This window comes from Taudactylus pleione, unplaced genomic scaffold (genome assembly GCF_031769625.1).
Source record: "Taudactylus pleione unplaced genomic scaffold, aTauple2 ptg000202l, whole genome shotgun sequence".
Classification (NCBI taxonomy): Eukaryota; Metazoa; Chordata; class Amphibia; order Anura; family Myobatrachidae; genus Taudactylus; species Taudactylus pleione.
This window is the reverse complement of record NW_028284604.1, coordinates 9,594,740-9,609,419: the sequence shown is the minus strand read 5'-3', so window position 1 is coordinate 9,609,419 and position 14,680 is coordinate 9,594,740. Positions and strand designations below refer to the sequence as shown.

General features: G+C 47.6%; 1 protein-coding gene across 2 annotated transcripts in view; it reads right to left on the bottom strand.

Moving 5' to 3' along the window:
- The window catches only part of KCNN2 (potassium calcium-activated channel subfamily N member 2), a 193,843-nt gene that overhangs the window by 67,563 nt on the left and 111,600 nt on the right, over nucleotides 1-14,680 (bottom strand). For both annotated transcript variants that reach the window (XM_088477692.1, XM_088477693.1), the window contains exon 4: nucleotides 7,587-7,728. In XM_088477692.1, coding sequence (XP_088333818.1) covers nucleotides 7,587-7,728 — 142 coding nt within the window. The remainder of the gene's footprint in view (nucleotides 1-7,586; nucleotides 7,729-14,680) is intronic.

Genomic DNA, 14,680 nt, shown 5'->3' with positions numbered 1-14,680 from the left:
CACATTTCAAATGTCACGGTGACTGGGGGCAGAAGTTAATGGGGCACACGCCTGACAATGTCTCACACAAGTACACTTGTCACATACGGTTTTCTAGGGCCATTGCTCAGTTCCCAAAAGGGTCTGGACCCACAACTAAGCTCACCATTCACACTCGCTGTTACCAGGCCCATGGTGCACGTCACACTAATGAAAGAGGTTAATTCTGCTTATCATAGCTGTACTGGTGAGGAAACTATACAACTCTTAGCATAGCAAATCCACTGCTAGAAATCAATGTAAGACATAATTGCAGCAAGCGTGTTCATGTAGAGTTTGACACCACAGTTCCTTCATCAGTTTGACAGAAGTGAGACATCATGATTCTATTTAAATACTCCTTCTCAAAACATATCAACTTACAAGGCATACATGATAAAAGCCAATACTGAGAGAGCATGGAACTGTGCAGTTGATCAGTCATATGAAAAAGTAGCATGCATGAACATTCTTTCACATAAAGGGAGGACCGCCATAGGGATTCTCAGTCCTCAATGCTGTTGTTTCCCTGCTCCTTGCCCCTACCACTACACTGCGTCTGCAGCCAAGGAGGGTGCTATCACGCACATACTAACTCGCTGCATACTTAATGTTACACCATATGTTTTACTCCTAGGACATTTGGTTTATCAAGAGCATACAAATTGTATTTTTTCCCACAGGAAATACACTGGATTATTTAAAGTGCAAGAGGTTCATTAAACAGAACATAACATTTAGATTACACCTGCACATCCATGGTTCGGTAAAATGTATGAAGTCTAGTATTAATTATTAACACCAAAACATGTGAGAATATGGTTTGTGAGGAGTGTGTGTAATGGATGATGTCAGTCATACACAGGAACACTAATACATCTCGTCCTTAAACCAATTTATAGGTAGACAATAAAATAAGAGGTTCTTTCATAACTAGTTGTTTGCCCTATATTAATATTTTGTTAATTATTATAACGGAATAAAAAAATATGAGATATGGTAAGAACTTACCCTTGTTATCTCTATTTCTACGAAGTCCATAGGGTTCCACAGGATACCTTGGGGTATAGGTGTGACGTCAGTCGCAGGGCACCAAAGAGTTAAGCTTTCAGCCTCCCAGGATGCACTAGGTCCCCCTCCTATACCCCGCCCCTGGGCCAAGGCACCTCAGTTAGTTACCAAGCCATAGGCCGGAGGAGGAGAAGGAAGAGAGAGAACAAAGATCTGGACACATACAAGAATCACATTCTCACCAGAGGGAGACGGAAAAACCGGTGACCAGAGCAAAGCCCATCTGCAGCACAGGTGCGACAGGGCGGGAGTCCTGTGGAACCCTATGGACTTCGTAGAAATAGAGATAACAAGGGTAAGTTCTTACCATATCTCATATTTTCTACTTCAGGGTCCATAGGGTATCCACAGGATACCTTGGGGATGTCCCAAAGCAGTATCCTTTAAGGGTGGGGACGCTCCTGTGCAGAAAGGAGAATCCGCCGCCCGAAGGAAGCATCCTGAGAGGCGAAGGTGTCAAACCTGTAATACCTCACGAAGGTATGGACAGAAGACCACGTAGCAGCCTTGCAGATCTGAACTGCCGAGGCACCACGTCGAGCTGCCCACGAAGGACCCACAGACCTAGTGGAATGAGCCTTCAGAGAAGGAGGGACCGGTAGGCCTTCATGAAGATAAGCTTCAGAAATAGCCATACGGATCCAGGCTGCCAAAGTTTGCTTTGAAGCAGGCCAACCCTTTTTACGGAAGCCATAGAGGACAAAAAGCGTCCGACTTCCTAAACGAAGAAGTGCGGTCAACATAAGTCCTTAAGGCCCGCACAACATCCAAAGAGGCCTCACCCACGGAAAGACCCGGTGAGTTAAAGGCCGGAACAACTATTTCCTCGTTAACATGAAACTGGGAAACAACTTTGGGAAGAAACTCGGGCCGAGTGCGGAGCACTGCCCTGTTCCCATGAAAAACCAAGAAAGGGGGTCTACAAGAAAGAGCCCCTAACTCAGAAACACGTCTGGCCGAAGCAATGGCCAGAAGGAAAACAGTCTTAGCTGTTAACCATTTAATATCCACTGAGCCCAGTGGTTCAAACGGCGGTCCTTGGAGAGCCCTCAGGACCACAGCCAAATCCCAAGGCGCCACAGGTGGAACAAAGGGCGGCTGAATACGGAGAACACCTTGCATAAAGGTGCGCACATCCGGGATTGTAGCAATCCTACGGTGAAACCAGACAGATAGGGCCGAAACCTGTACCTTCAAAGAAGCAAGGCGAAGCCCATGATCTAGTCCCGCTTGCAGGAAGGCGAGAATCCGAGTCAGACGAAACTCCCGCGGTGCATAACCTCTCGGTCGACACCACTGGAAGAACGTATGCCACACGCGATGGTATATCCTCGCGGAAGACGGTTTCCGAGCTCGTAACATGGTATGCACCACAGAGCTGGAAAACCCCCGGGACCTCAGCATGGCCGTCTCAACAGCCACGCCGTCAAAGACAGCCGAGTCAGGTCCGGGTGAAGACAAGGACCCTGAGACAGAAGGTCCGGTCGTAGCGGCAACCGCAGAGGACTGTCCACGGACAGACCCTGAAGGTCTGAGAACCAGTGCCGTCTGGGCCACGCGGGAGCTATCAACAGGAGCGTCCCTCCTTCCTGTTTGAATTTCCGGAATACCCGTGGAAGAAGGGAGACCGGAGGGAACAGGTATGCGAACCCGAACGTCCACCGGACGGACAGAGCATCCACCAGAGACGCCCCTTCGTCTCTTGTGCGAGACCCGTACACCAGCAACTTGTTGTTGTGCCGGGACGCCATGAGGTCGATTTCTGGAAGACCCCACCTGTCCACCAGTAGTTGAAAAACGTCCGGGTGCAGGGACCATTCCCCTGGATGAACGTCCTGGCGACTTAGAAAGTCCGCCTCCCAATTTAGCACTCCTGGGATGAAGACCGCTGATATGGCCGGAAGATTGCGCTCCGCCCAAACCAGGATCCGAGAGACCTCTACGAGAGCCGCCCGACTGCGAGTTCCTCCTTGCCTGTTTATGTAGGCCACGGTGGTAGCGTTGTCCGACTGGACCTGCACCGGGTGACCCTGGAGAAACCGCTGTGCCTGCAGGAGAGCATTGAAGACCGCACGGAGTTCCAAGATATTTATTGGAAGCTCCGCTTCTGTCGGCGTCCACCTGCCCTGGAACAAGTGTGGACCCGAAACTGCTCCCCAGCCCCGAAGACTGGCGTCCGTTGTCAACAGGACCCAATTTGGAACCCAGAACGGACGTCCCTTGTTGAGGTGGGTCGTCTTTAACCACCACGCAAGGGACAGGCGAACCTCCGGGGTGAGCACAATCGTCTGGAACTTCAGAGACTGAGGCAGCCCGTTCCACTTGGACAGGTGCTGCAGAAGTCTGGAGTGAAACTGGGCGTATTCCACCATGTCGAACACCGACACCATGGAGCCCAGTAACCTCATCGCCGAGTGTAAGGACACCCGGCGGCTGTGCAGACAACTGCGCACCCTTGACTGTAAAGCAGAGATCTTGTCCTCCGTCACGAAGATCCTTTGCTGTCCCGAGTCCAATAAGGCTCCAAGATGCAGAATCCTCCGAGACGGGATTAGAGTGGACTTCTGCCAGTTGATTAGCCAGCCGTGCCGTTGCAGCAGTGCAATGGTCAGGTCCAAGTGGTGTAACAGGAGCTCTGGAGATCCTGCCACCAATAACAGGTCGTCCAAGTACGGCAACATGCGGACTCCCTGCAGCCGCAGAGAAGCCGCCATGACCGCCATCACCTTGGTGAAAACACGTGGTGCTGTCGCCAGGCCAAAAGGTAACGCCCGAAACTGGAAGTGGTCGCTGCGGATTGCAAACCGAAGGAACTCTTGATGGCGCAAAAGAATAGGGACATGCAGGTAAGCGTCCTGTATGTCCAATGACACCATGTAGTCCCCAGGTTCCAGCGCCAGAATGATGGACCGTAGGGTCTCCATCCGAAACTTCGGGACCCGCAAAGACTTGAGTGCTTTGAGGTTGAGAATCGGACGATAGGACCCATTGGGTTTCTGTACCAAAAATAGATTTGAATAGAAACCCTGGCCCCTCTGGGAGAATGGAACAGACACTATAACTCCAGCCTGGAGCATAGTGTGCAATACCTTTCGCAGCTCCGTAGCCTTGTTCCGGTCTGATGGTAGACCCGTGGTGAAGAATCGAGCCGGGGGTCTGTGCCGGAAGGAGAGGGCGTACCCGTGGGAGACCACCTCCAGAACCCAAGTGTCTGTCGTAGTAAACGACCAACACCGGGAGAACTGCAGCAGGCGGCCTCCCACCCTGGGATCCCCCAAGGGGAGACCCGGACCGTCAGGCCGCAGGCTTGTCATCTGGCTTGGGGGCCGGACGTCTGGTACTCCATGCCTGTTTCCGGGGCTTGACCGATTTCTTAGGGCCAGCCTGTCGAGGAAACGACTGTGGTTTGGGCCTGCCCTGGGCCCTAGATGACCGAAAGGACGATGGTCCAGAACCAGAAGGAGCAGCGGCCAACGGAAGACAAGCAGATTTGGCTGCCGCCAGCGTGGCCACAATCTTATCCAGATCCGGACCGAAGAGAACTTCTCTGGTAAACGGCAACGCTTCCAGACCTTTCTTGGAATCTGCGTCCGCCTTCCAGGATCGCAGCCACAAGGTGCGACGAGCAGCTACCGCTGCTGAAGAAATTCTAGACACCAGAGTACTAATGTCTAGAGCCGCCTCGTTGATGTAGGTGGCCGAATCACGGAGATTGCCAATCAACTCCGCCTGTTCAGCCGGACAGTCGGATTCAAAAGAAGCCTCTAATGAATCCGCCCAGCGCTCCATCGCTCTGGCAACCCAGCAAATGGCCATAGCCGGCCGTGCTGCCCCCCCTGCAAGGGAATAAGCGGACTTCAGGCAGATTTCTACCTTGCGGTCCATAGCATCCTTAAGGGAGGACATGGATGGCATCGGCAATGTGGCACTACGGACAAGACGGGTCACGTGAGAATCCACCTGTGGAGGGGATTCCCACTTAGCAAAATAATTATCCGCGAACGGATAAGCCACCGCCAGGCGTCTCTGCGGCTGGTATCTTTTGCCAGGTTGTTTCCACGCCTCCTCTAAATGGTCCACCAACTGACCCGAAAGAGGAAAGACTGTGGCATCGCCCTTCACATCTTTGAAAAAGGCATACTTAGATTTAGCCGCTGGGGGAACTTCGTCCTCAATCACCAAGGCGGTGCGGACCGCCCGAATAAGTCCAGGAAGATATACTTTGGACTTAGCATCAGCGTCCTTAGTATGGAGAGGTTCCTGATCGTAAGGATCCAGAATCTCCCCATCATCAGACGTCCCTTCGTCATCCTCATAAGGAGCGGACAGAGACGCCACCGGCCTTTTATGAGGCCGCATCACAGACTCCCCTTGCAACACATCCGACAAGTGCTGTACAGAACTCGTCAGGGAGTTAACCCACGCTGGCTCCTGAGAACCCGGGAGCGGGGAAATAGGGAGACTGTGGGGTACCACCAATTGTCGTGGGAACCCCTGCATGGGTGACGACACCACAGACTGCTGGGACAAACCCATCGGAGTAAACGCGGGCTGCGGAGCTAACTGGCCCACTAAAGCTGTTAACGCCTGAGCGAAACAAGCCCAGGGCGGCTCCTGTACCGGTGCTGTAACCGTAATAGGCCGCGCCATGGACAAACACTGCTGGCAAAGGCCCTCCGCGCTACCCTCCCCCTCCGCTAACGGTACTTTGCACGTGGTACACTGTAGCCGGAGGGGAAAATCACTTTCAGACATGATGGCACCACGTATGTGACCTCTCTCACCAATTAAGTATTAAATAGGCGAGAGACCACCCTGCAGCACCGCACCGCAAGGGCTTTAGCAGAAAGAACAGGGACAGTAATAAAGCTGACAGTTTAGAGAAGAAAAGTTACAGGCAGCGCTAGCACAGTCACATACAATGCAGAGAAATAACAATTCCTGCACTAACAGCGCTGATCACTCAACTACACAGACACAGGGCCTGGTAGGACACAGCGCTGCATACACAGACCTGAGCCACAGCGGAGGAGAGGTATGCGGGGGGACCCAGACCACGATGCTTCCTTCCAGACTTCCAGCAGCGTTCACCATGCGTTGCAGAGAAGATGGCCGCCGAGGAGCAGAGAGAAGCTGGCCTGGGGGAGGAGCGCTGACACAGGGCCAGTCAGCACAGTGCAGAGAGGGCTGTGTGCAGCGGGGGAGGCGCCGGCTGTGAGACAGGGAAGGCGCGCTCCCCTGGCATGCATTTAACCCCTGGGACGCCGCAGCGCTACCGCTCTGCTGCGGTCCGCTGTCCCAGGGGGTAGTGGAAAGCGCAGGTTCAGTACCTGGCTCCACGCTGCAGCCAGTCCCCAGGGAGCCCCCTGCCTGGGGACTTAGGACCATGTGACCAGCGGGGACCCACCGCGGGACCCCGCTGCTTACCTTTGTCCCCCTTGGATCCGGCCATGGTCCGGAACATCTGGGGTCACCGCTAGCTGTGACCCCAGATGCTCACCAGCATCCCCGGATCGGTACCGGCGTTCTGGTACCGGCGGGGGTGTAGGGAAGACAGCATGGACGTCAGGACTGACTGTCCATGCTGTACATCCAGATGTGCAGCCACAGCTGCACTGAAGAAAGCTTCAGGGGCTCTTCTAGCCCCCACTCCGACAGGTGCACCCGACGCCGGCCGGGCACCAAACTAAACTGAGGTGCCTTGGCCCGGGGGCGGGGTATAGGAGGGGGACCTAGTGCATCCTGGGAGGCTGAAAGCTTAACTCTTTGGTGCCCTGCGACTGACGTCACACCTATACTCCAAGGTATCCTGTGGATACCCTATGGACCCTGAAGTAGAAAATAGTAAATAGCAATTCCCCTAAACACAGGTTTATTTCCTAACATAATCCTTTAGGGGTCACAGTAAATGAAAATCAAATTTTCTGGTATTTATCAATTAATAGTTACCGAGGCAGCTGACTGATATATTGGCCGATCAATTGATCTGTCAATATATCTGGTGCCCGTCGCCCAGTGTGTACCAGCGATATGTCTTTGTACGACGTCGTTCACAGAGATATCGCGTCGGCTGTGCTGAGGGTTTGGTTTAGGCATTAGAGGGGGAGGTTAGGTTTAGGCACCAAGGATGGAGGGTTAGGTTAGTACTTACCTTTAGGTGTCGGCGTTGTAACCTGGTCAGGATGCCGGCGTCAGGATTTTGACCACCGGGATCCCGGGCGCTGGCATTCTGTAACCAACCCGTTTCCAGATATATAAAATAAACATCTGAAGTTGTGATGTCCATGAATTCAAACCTAAGGGCTACATAGTGCTAAATGGTATGCATCTATGGGAAAGGACGTAACAGATTACAGTGTCACATTATGTCTTTGGGGTACTTTTTGTGTTTTCAGTTGCATAATGCAATGGGCAAATCTACGGCAGCACAGAAGAACTAATCCTACTAAGTCATGCTTCAGTGCTGTACAAGTTATTGCATTCAAATATCTTCTTACCATAATTCCAGTAAGTAAACACACTCCTTTCCCACAGTATGTGTTTGGTACCATGTCACCATATCCAATCGACAGAAAAGTAATTGAAATTAACCACATGGCTCCAAGAAAGTTGCTAGTAACATCCTGTTGGTCATGGTATCTGAAATAAGTAGAAAATACTCCATCAAAAGAACAATTACATGCTTTACATTTTAAGTATGCTTTGTATTATGCCATTCTTATTATAGGTATGCTTTATATTATAATATTGGTATTATAAGTAGAATGCCGCCATTGTTATGTTAGGAAAATGAGTCACAGAAAGAGAGAATGTAATAACTTAATGCCCGAATCCTAACCCTTGAGAATATATTTATTAACAATCTTGTACACATGTTTAATGACAATCAATATTTTTACTGACATATTATTTATGTTGTTCACGGATGAAAAATAAATCTATTAGAATGTATAGCAAAATAAAAGCTTACGAGGAATATTATTTGTTATTTATTACTGTCAGTGGTTGTCTACTGCCCTTAAGCTGGGTACACACCTATACAATCGTCAGGCTGTTCTTTAGATTCTACACCCGCTCATGCGATATCTTAAGAGTGTGTACGCACTTTCTATCATGTGTTATCGCATCGAAATATCAAGTTTTACATGCAGTTTAATTTTCATTTGATTCGGTACAATATGGGACTAAGGGCCTAATTCAGAGATGTACACAAACCCGATAGTTTACATACATCTCCAATGTTTGTTGCACTGTGCATATGCAGGACTCGTACTGCGCTTGTGCAGATTGGGTTCTGCGTCAGACACGGTGCGTCTGCAGACGTCAGGTAAGTGACAGTCTGCAGCCGTTTTGGGACAGGAAGGGAGCGGCAACTGGCCGTGTTTTAAACAATGGGGGCACGTCAGCCCCATTTTGTAGGCATGCCAAGGCTAGGGTCTGTGTTTTCCAACGCAGCTTCACTGACCCCAGCAGTGTGAAAACACTGGCTATCCTGAGTGTCCAGGGGCCTATCTATTAGCAGATAAATTTGAACGATGAATGATATATCGTTCAGTCATTAAATTTATCTGTCATGGATAGGCCCTGAACGATGTCAGATGCGCCCTCCCGCGGCCGACAAATTGTGTCTTTCGTCTCTCCAACATGTTGGTCAATTATCGCTTATCGGTGACAAATATTAGAAATATCTGTCAGTTTATAAGCAGTAAACGACGAACGTTATTTTTAATGAAAATTAATAGAAACATTAAAAAAATCCACTCCCTGAATGATGTCATGCAATATCGTTCGTCGTTCGCAAAAATCTGTCATGTACATAGATATCTGTCACCGCAGCCCCAAGAATTTTCAAGGGATAAATCTTTTGTCTTTCATTGTAGAGAAAGATCTGCTATTGGATAGGCCCCATTACTCTGATGGCCGATGTTTACACATACTATTTCTACGGACGTAGCAGTGGACCACAAAAGCCTTTGGTGGAGGTCTTTCTACTACAGGTGCCGTCTGCTGCTTTTGCATATAATAGCTTAGCTGCTGCATACAATGACGCAGCGGATGTGCAATAGTGTCCATCTCTGCATCAGGCTCAAAACGTTGTGTGTGCGCACTTTCAACCATTCGGTCCAATGATAAAGCAACAGTCTTCCACACGCAGGAAATTCCTAAAGTAATCAATATTGTTCTCACGAATCTCCTGTATCAAAGGCATATGAGAAAAGGTGTCTCACCTCTGCAGCTAATCTTTGGTCCAGCAAATACGATGCTTGCAGTGCTGTCACCGCACTTATAATACAACAAGCCCAAGCTTTTCTTCCGTTCAAACTTATGATGGGGGAGTTAACAGAACGTATTCTATACTCAGCAGCACTACTGTAGAGAATGGTAATGTGATGTTTCCAGTTCTCATCCTGTAATATGTTTAAGTTCTGTTAATACAGACCTTTTATTAAGCCTATTAGGCTAATTATGGCATCAGCGTAGTCATCATCACATTCATCGGGACTTCAAACGTAAGTGAAATAGAAAGTAAAAGTGAACGAAAGTGTGTACCTAGATTTACTGACAGATAGGCTTTCATTGACTGTCAAGAATTTTAGTAACAGATGTCATCTATGTTAATGCAAATGTCACACCTAGAATCAACTCCAGACCTTTTACCTGCTTAATTGATAATGAAATAACGAGGGAATAGCCCACACCTGTCCATGAAATAGCTTTTGAGTTGATAGTCCCATGATTTTTGGCCCCTTAAAAAGTGGGAGGCACATATAGAAACCGTTGTAATTCCTACACCGTTCACCTGATTTGGATGTAATTACCCTCAAATGAAATCTGAAAGTCTGCAGTTAAAGCACATCTTGTTTGTTTCATTTCAAAGCCATTGTGGTGGTGAATAGAGGCCAAAATATGAAAGTTCTGTCAATGTCCCAATATTTATGCACCTGACTGTATATACAAGTATCTGCAGTGAAGGGTGATGGGTATTTTTTAATGTACCTCTATGATGGCAGGTATTATTTGTCATGTCATTGTTCCCATAGAGTTCTAGATGCATATAAGCATACTTGATGCATAGGCAAATTATATTTCTGGGAGATCCTGGAGGGGAGGTCAAAGGTACAAGTGCAGGGGACATGATGACAGGACATACAATCCCTAGCTGCACCATGCCATGCCATGCTTCAAACATGGGTGGGATCCAGGAGAATCTCCAGCTATTCTGAAAGTCATTAGGGACATTCCGCAAGAGTTGGCAAAAATGCGTGTAGGTGGCTATTAATGTGAAGGCAGGGAAGTGGACAAGGCTAAATGGGGTAGTTTGATGGCTGGGGCTCATTTTATCCTGTTCTAGATTTCCTGGGTGGTATGACTGCATCAATGCCTCCAGCCTCATTATAGCACCACCTAAATCTTATTTGCCTATTCTCACAGATTGCACAGGATCCTCACATATATTGGGGAATTCAGCTGGACTCCCAGCAGAGGAGGAAAACCCTTCCGAATCCTGCCCACTTCCCTAGTGAAGAGGACAGGGTCAACATGATGTAAATCACGTCAAGGTCACTGCCTCCAGTTGCGCTGTGATGAGGGAGGCCCAAAAATTTATCTTGAACGCCTAAAACACAATTTAAAAACTGTAAAATTAAGCTACAAGGTGCTGCTCTGCGTTTGGGAATACAGCAGCAATGACGGACACGTCTTTGACACTCCCACAGCACGCCCCTGAGACCAATATATAATATCAACTGTTTAAGAAGCTGCCCAAATGCGGGTCTGCAGCACTAATCACAAATGTAAGACAGGGAACAATTCAGTCCATATCCCGTCTCTCTCATGATATAAATATGGATTGAACGAACAGTATTTTATATAAAAAAAAAGGGAATTATGAAATGAATTATGGGGTTGTCTTAAAGTGCTTGTAGAGAAAATTTTGCTAGGTGCACTGCATAGTGTAGTGTGACCTTGTACACCAATAAGACACTCTGCAGGCGCCTGCCTTGTGTCCTATAACCAGGTTTGGATGGTGCTATCGACGGGTGGATAGGGTTGCGATCATGGGTTCCCTTGTTCCCTTAGTATTCTTCACCTTATATATAGCACCACAGTCAGTGAATCCTGTACAGTGGGTGAGTTTTATCATCTTGTTACGAAAATACAGGTGTATTATATAATTCACAGCTTTGTATGAAAAAGGCGGTTTAATTACAGTTACAAATGTATCTAAATGCAATAGTTTAATATAGACAAAATATGTAAAATTAGAAATATATCAACATACAGATGTCTCAGGCTACTTTGCTTGTGCCGAGCGTCTGTTTTGGATGAAAATACAACCAAGACACAGAGAGAAGCTGCACTTATTGTTTGATACATGACACACATATCTGTGTGCGACTGCATAAGTCTTTTGTCTTGGGCAGGTTTAGCGTAGTTCTTAGCATTGCAGCTTCCCATCGCCAGCACTTAGTTCCTGTGTTTGAATTGATTCAGTGTGCTATCTATGTGGACAGTGGCATAACTAGGGTATCTGGAGCCCAGGGCAAGATGAAATATGGAGCCGCACCCCCCGCTCCCCCTATGTATGCGCACTGGAAAATGGGCCTGGGCACATGCCACAAGGGGGCGTTGCCGCTGAAAAATTAGGCGTGTCATGACACACACCCCTGTCTCGTCACTCTGGGAACATTCCTTTCCATTCCATATGCACCTTAATGGCACGAGTAGTAGTGCCCCTCTTGCAATGCCCACTGTAATAGTGCCCCTTATGCAACGTTCCCAGTAGCAGTGCCCCATGTAGTAATGCCCTTTATACAGTGCCCCCAGTAGTGCACCCTTATACAGTGCCCTTTATACAGTGCCTCCAGTAGTGCACCCTTATACTGTGCCCCTTATACTGTGCCCCCAGTAGGGCACCCTTATACTGTCCTCCCCTATGCAGGCCCCAGTACTGCCCCTTATACAGTACCCCCAGTATGCATTGCACCCAGTAGTGGTCCATCTTATGCAGGCCCCCAGTAGTGCCCCTTATACAGAATCTCCAATAGTGGTCCCCCTTATGCAGGCCCCCAGTAGTGTCCCTTATACAGGGTCCCCAGTAGTGGTCATACTTATGCAGGCCCCCAGTAGTGCCCCTTATACAGTGCCCCCAGTAGTGGTCCCCCTTATTCAGGCCCCCAGTAGTGATCCTCCCTATGCAGTGCCTCTTATACGGTGACCCCCATAAAGGTCCTCAATATTCAGTGCCCCCAGTAGTGATACAGTGCCCCCAGCCAGTAGTGCATAGCACACACACAGACATATATACACAAAACACTGACTTACCTGAATCCCCGCTCCTGCCGCACCCACCGTTGTCTGCTCCTCTGTGCTCCTGCTCGGTACTATGGGAGAGACGTCATAACGTCTCTCCCATCGCCCACTGCTGGAGCCGGAAGACGGAGCTCATGAGTGAGCTCCTGCCCGGGTCTGGCAGTGGGCGCAGCAGCCAATGAAAGTCTGTCTGACTCTCATTGGCTGCTGAAACACACACATCGCCACCGGGTGGTATGAGTGTACTACCCAGCGCCGACAGCTAGGTGTGTGTTACTGTGTAGTGCGGACCGCACTCATTGTGGCCCGCACTACACTGACTGATTAGGGTGGACCTGTACTGTAGCCGGTGGCGCCACCTCCGCACCGCCGGTCCCACTGTGCCCAGGGTACGAGTCCTGGCAGCCCTGCCCTAGTTACCGTATGTGGAGTTTGTATATCTTTGCGTGGGTGGCTTCTGGGTATCTTGTTTTCCTCCTACAGCGCAAAACCTGGATTCTGACAAAATGTAACTGTGTGTACAGTATGTGTGTTAGTGAAATTAGACTGTGCGCTCCAATGAGGCAGGAACTGATGTGACAGACTACATAGGACAGCAACTGAGCGTGTCCAAGATGGATGCCTCACCTTGTGCAAAATGTCATAAAAAGAATTATACTTTCTTTCAAGAGATACTGAACATACATTGTTGTTCTTTGTGTGTGTGTGCATGTGTGTGTAAAAACAATTATGTATACTCTGCAATGCTTAATTGTCTACATTAAATCTAGATTGCCGATCACCATATTTGTTACAATTTTATTTTCTCATTTAAGCAATGCATTTCTACTTAATGATGTTGCAATACAAATAATGGTTCATAGAACTGTGAGTGCTTCATTTATTATATTGTAGAATGTATTTCATCTTTACCACTTTCATTAAATATTTTAAGTTATATTTAAATGTCTAGGTGAGTTCATAATTTACATTTGTAATTGCTTTTTCTATGCGAAAAATGTCTTTAACACAATTGCCACATTTATATAATTACAGGCAACATTTTATCTTTTTTTATTCATACATTTAATTCTGATGGTTTTATGAACAATTGAGCTTGAAAGACAAGGAGTGATAGAGGTAATTTTGTGTGGTCTATTAGAGGTGAACAAGCATAGGCAAGTGACCAACATTGCAAATGCACTAACATTTATGAGCATCGCTGAAATATGAAAATCAGCACTAAAACTAAAACGACCAATCCAACATTTGCTTTCACTCCAAACTTGCCATAGGCCAATAAAAGCTAAGTGCTGATTGGTTACTAAGGTTTTAGTGCAGATTTGCACCTTTGAATAATTTTAGCAAATACTCCTTTGTGTTTTGAGAGATGTTGTTTCACGCCTATTTCCTCGAGTAGGGATAATCTATTCTTTTTGTTATTTCAGCATCGACTAGTAAAAATAATTATCATGCTTACATACCTTTAATATTTATTATTTAGTTATTTATTTTTCATACAGAGCACACATACTCTGCAGTGCTTCCAGGTGGAGCTTACAAACTAAATTCCCTGCTACATGTATACATTATGGGGTAAATTTACTAATGTGAGAGTTTTTAGAAATGGAGATTTTCCCCATAGCAACTAATCAGATTCTAGTTATTATCTTCTAGAAGGTGCTAGTTAAATGTTAAGTAGAATCTGATTGGTTGCTATGGGCAACATCTCCACTTCTAAAAACTCTCACTTTAGTAAATTTACCCCAAGGAATATTGTTTTATTAGAACCCAATTAACTACCAGTAAAGTTTGGAGTGAGGGGGGGAAATGGAGTACGAAAACACTCACAAGCACAGGGAGACCATACAAACTCCACACTGTTAGGGCCTTGGTAGGAATCGAACCCAAGACCTCAGTGCTGTGAGGCAGTAATGCTATACTCTACGCAAATCATGCAGAGTTGTAAATAGAGCGGAATATAAATTAAACCAAACAAAATAAGTACCACTCCAAAATAGCTCATTTTCACCATATGCAGAGCTGCAAACATATCGAGATATTCTGTGTCGGCAGTATATGCACCTGGTTTATGATAAGTCATCATCACTAGGGCCATAACTAGGGTAGTGCGGCTGGTGCCATGGCACGGGGCACCGCAGGTCAGGGGGTGCTTTTTGGGCCTGTCAATTTTCTGTTTAATATCATTCTCACTTGTAGCTTCCTCTTCTATTATCCCCAGCATGTCCTGGCCTTCCCTATCTCTTCCCTGGCCCTTCCCCATGAGGCAATTCCCCCT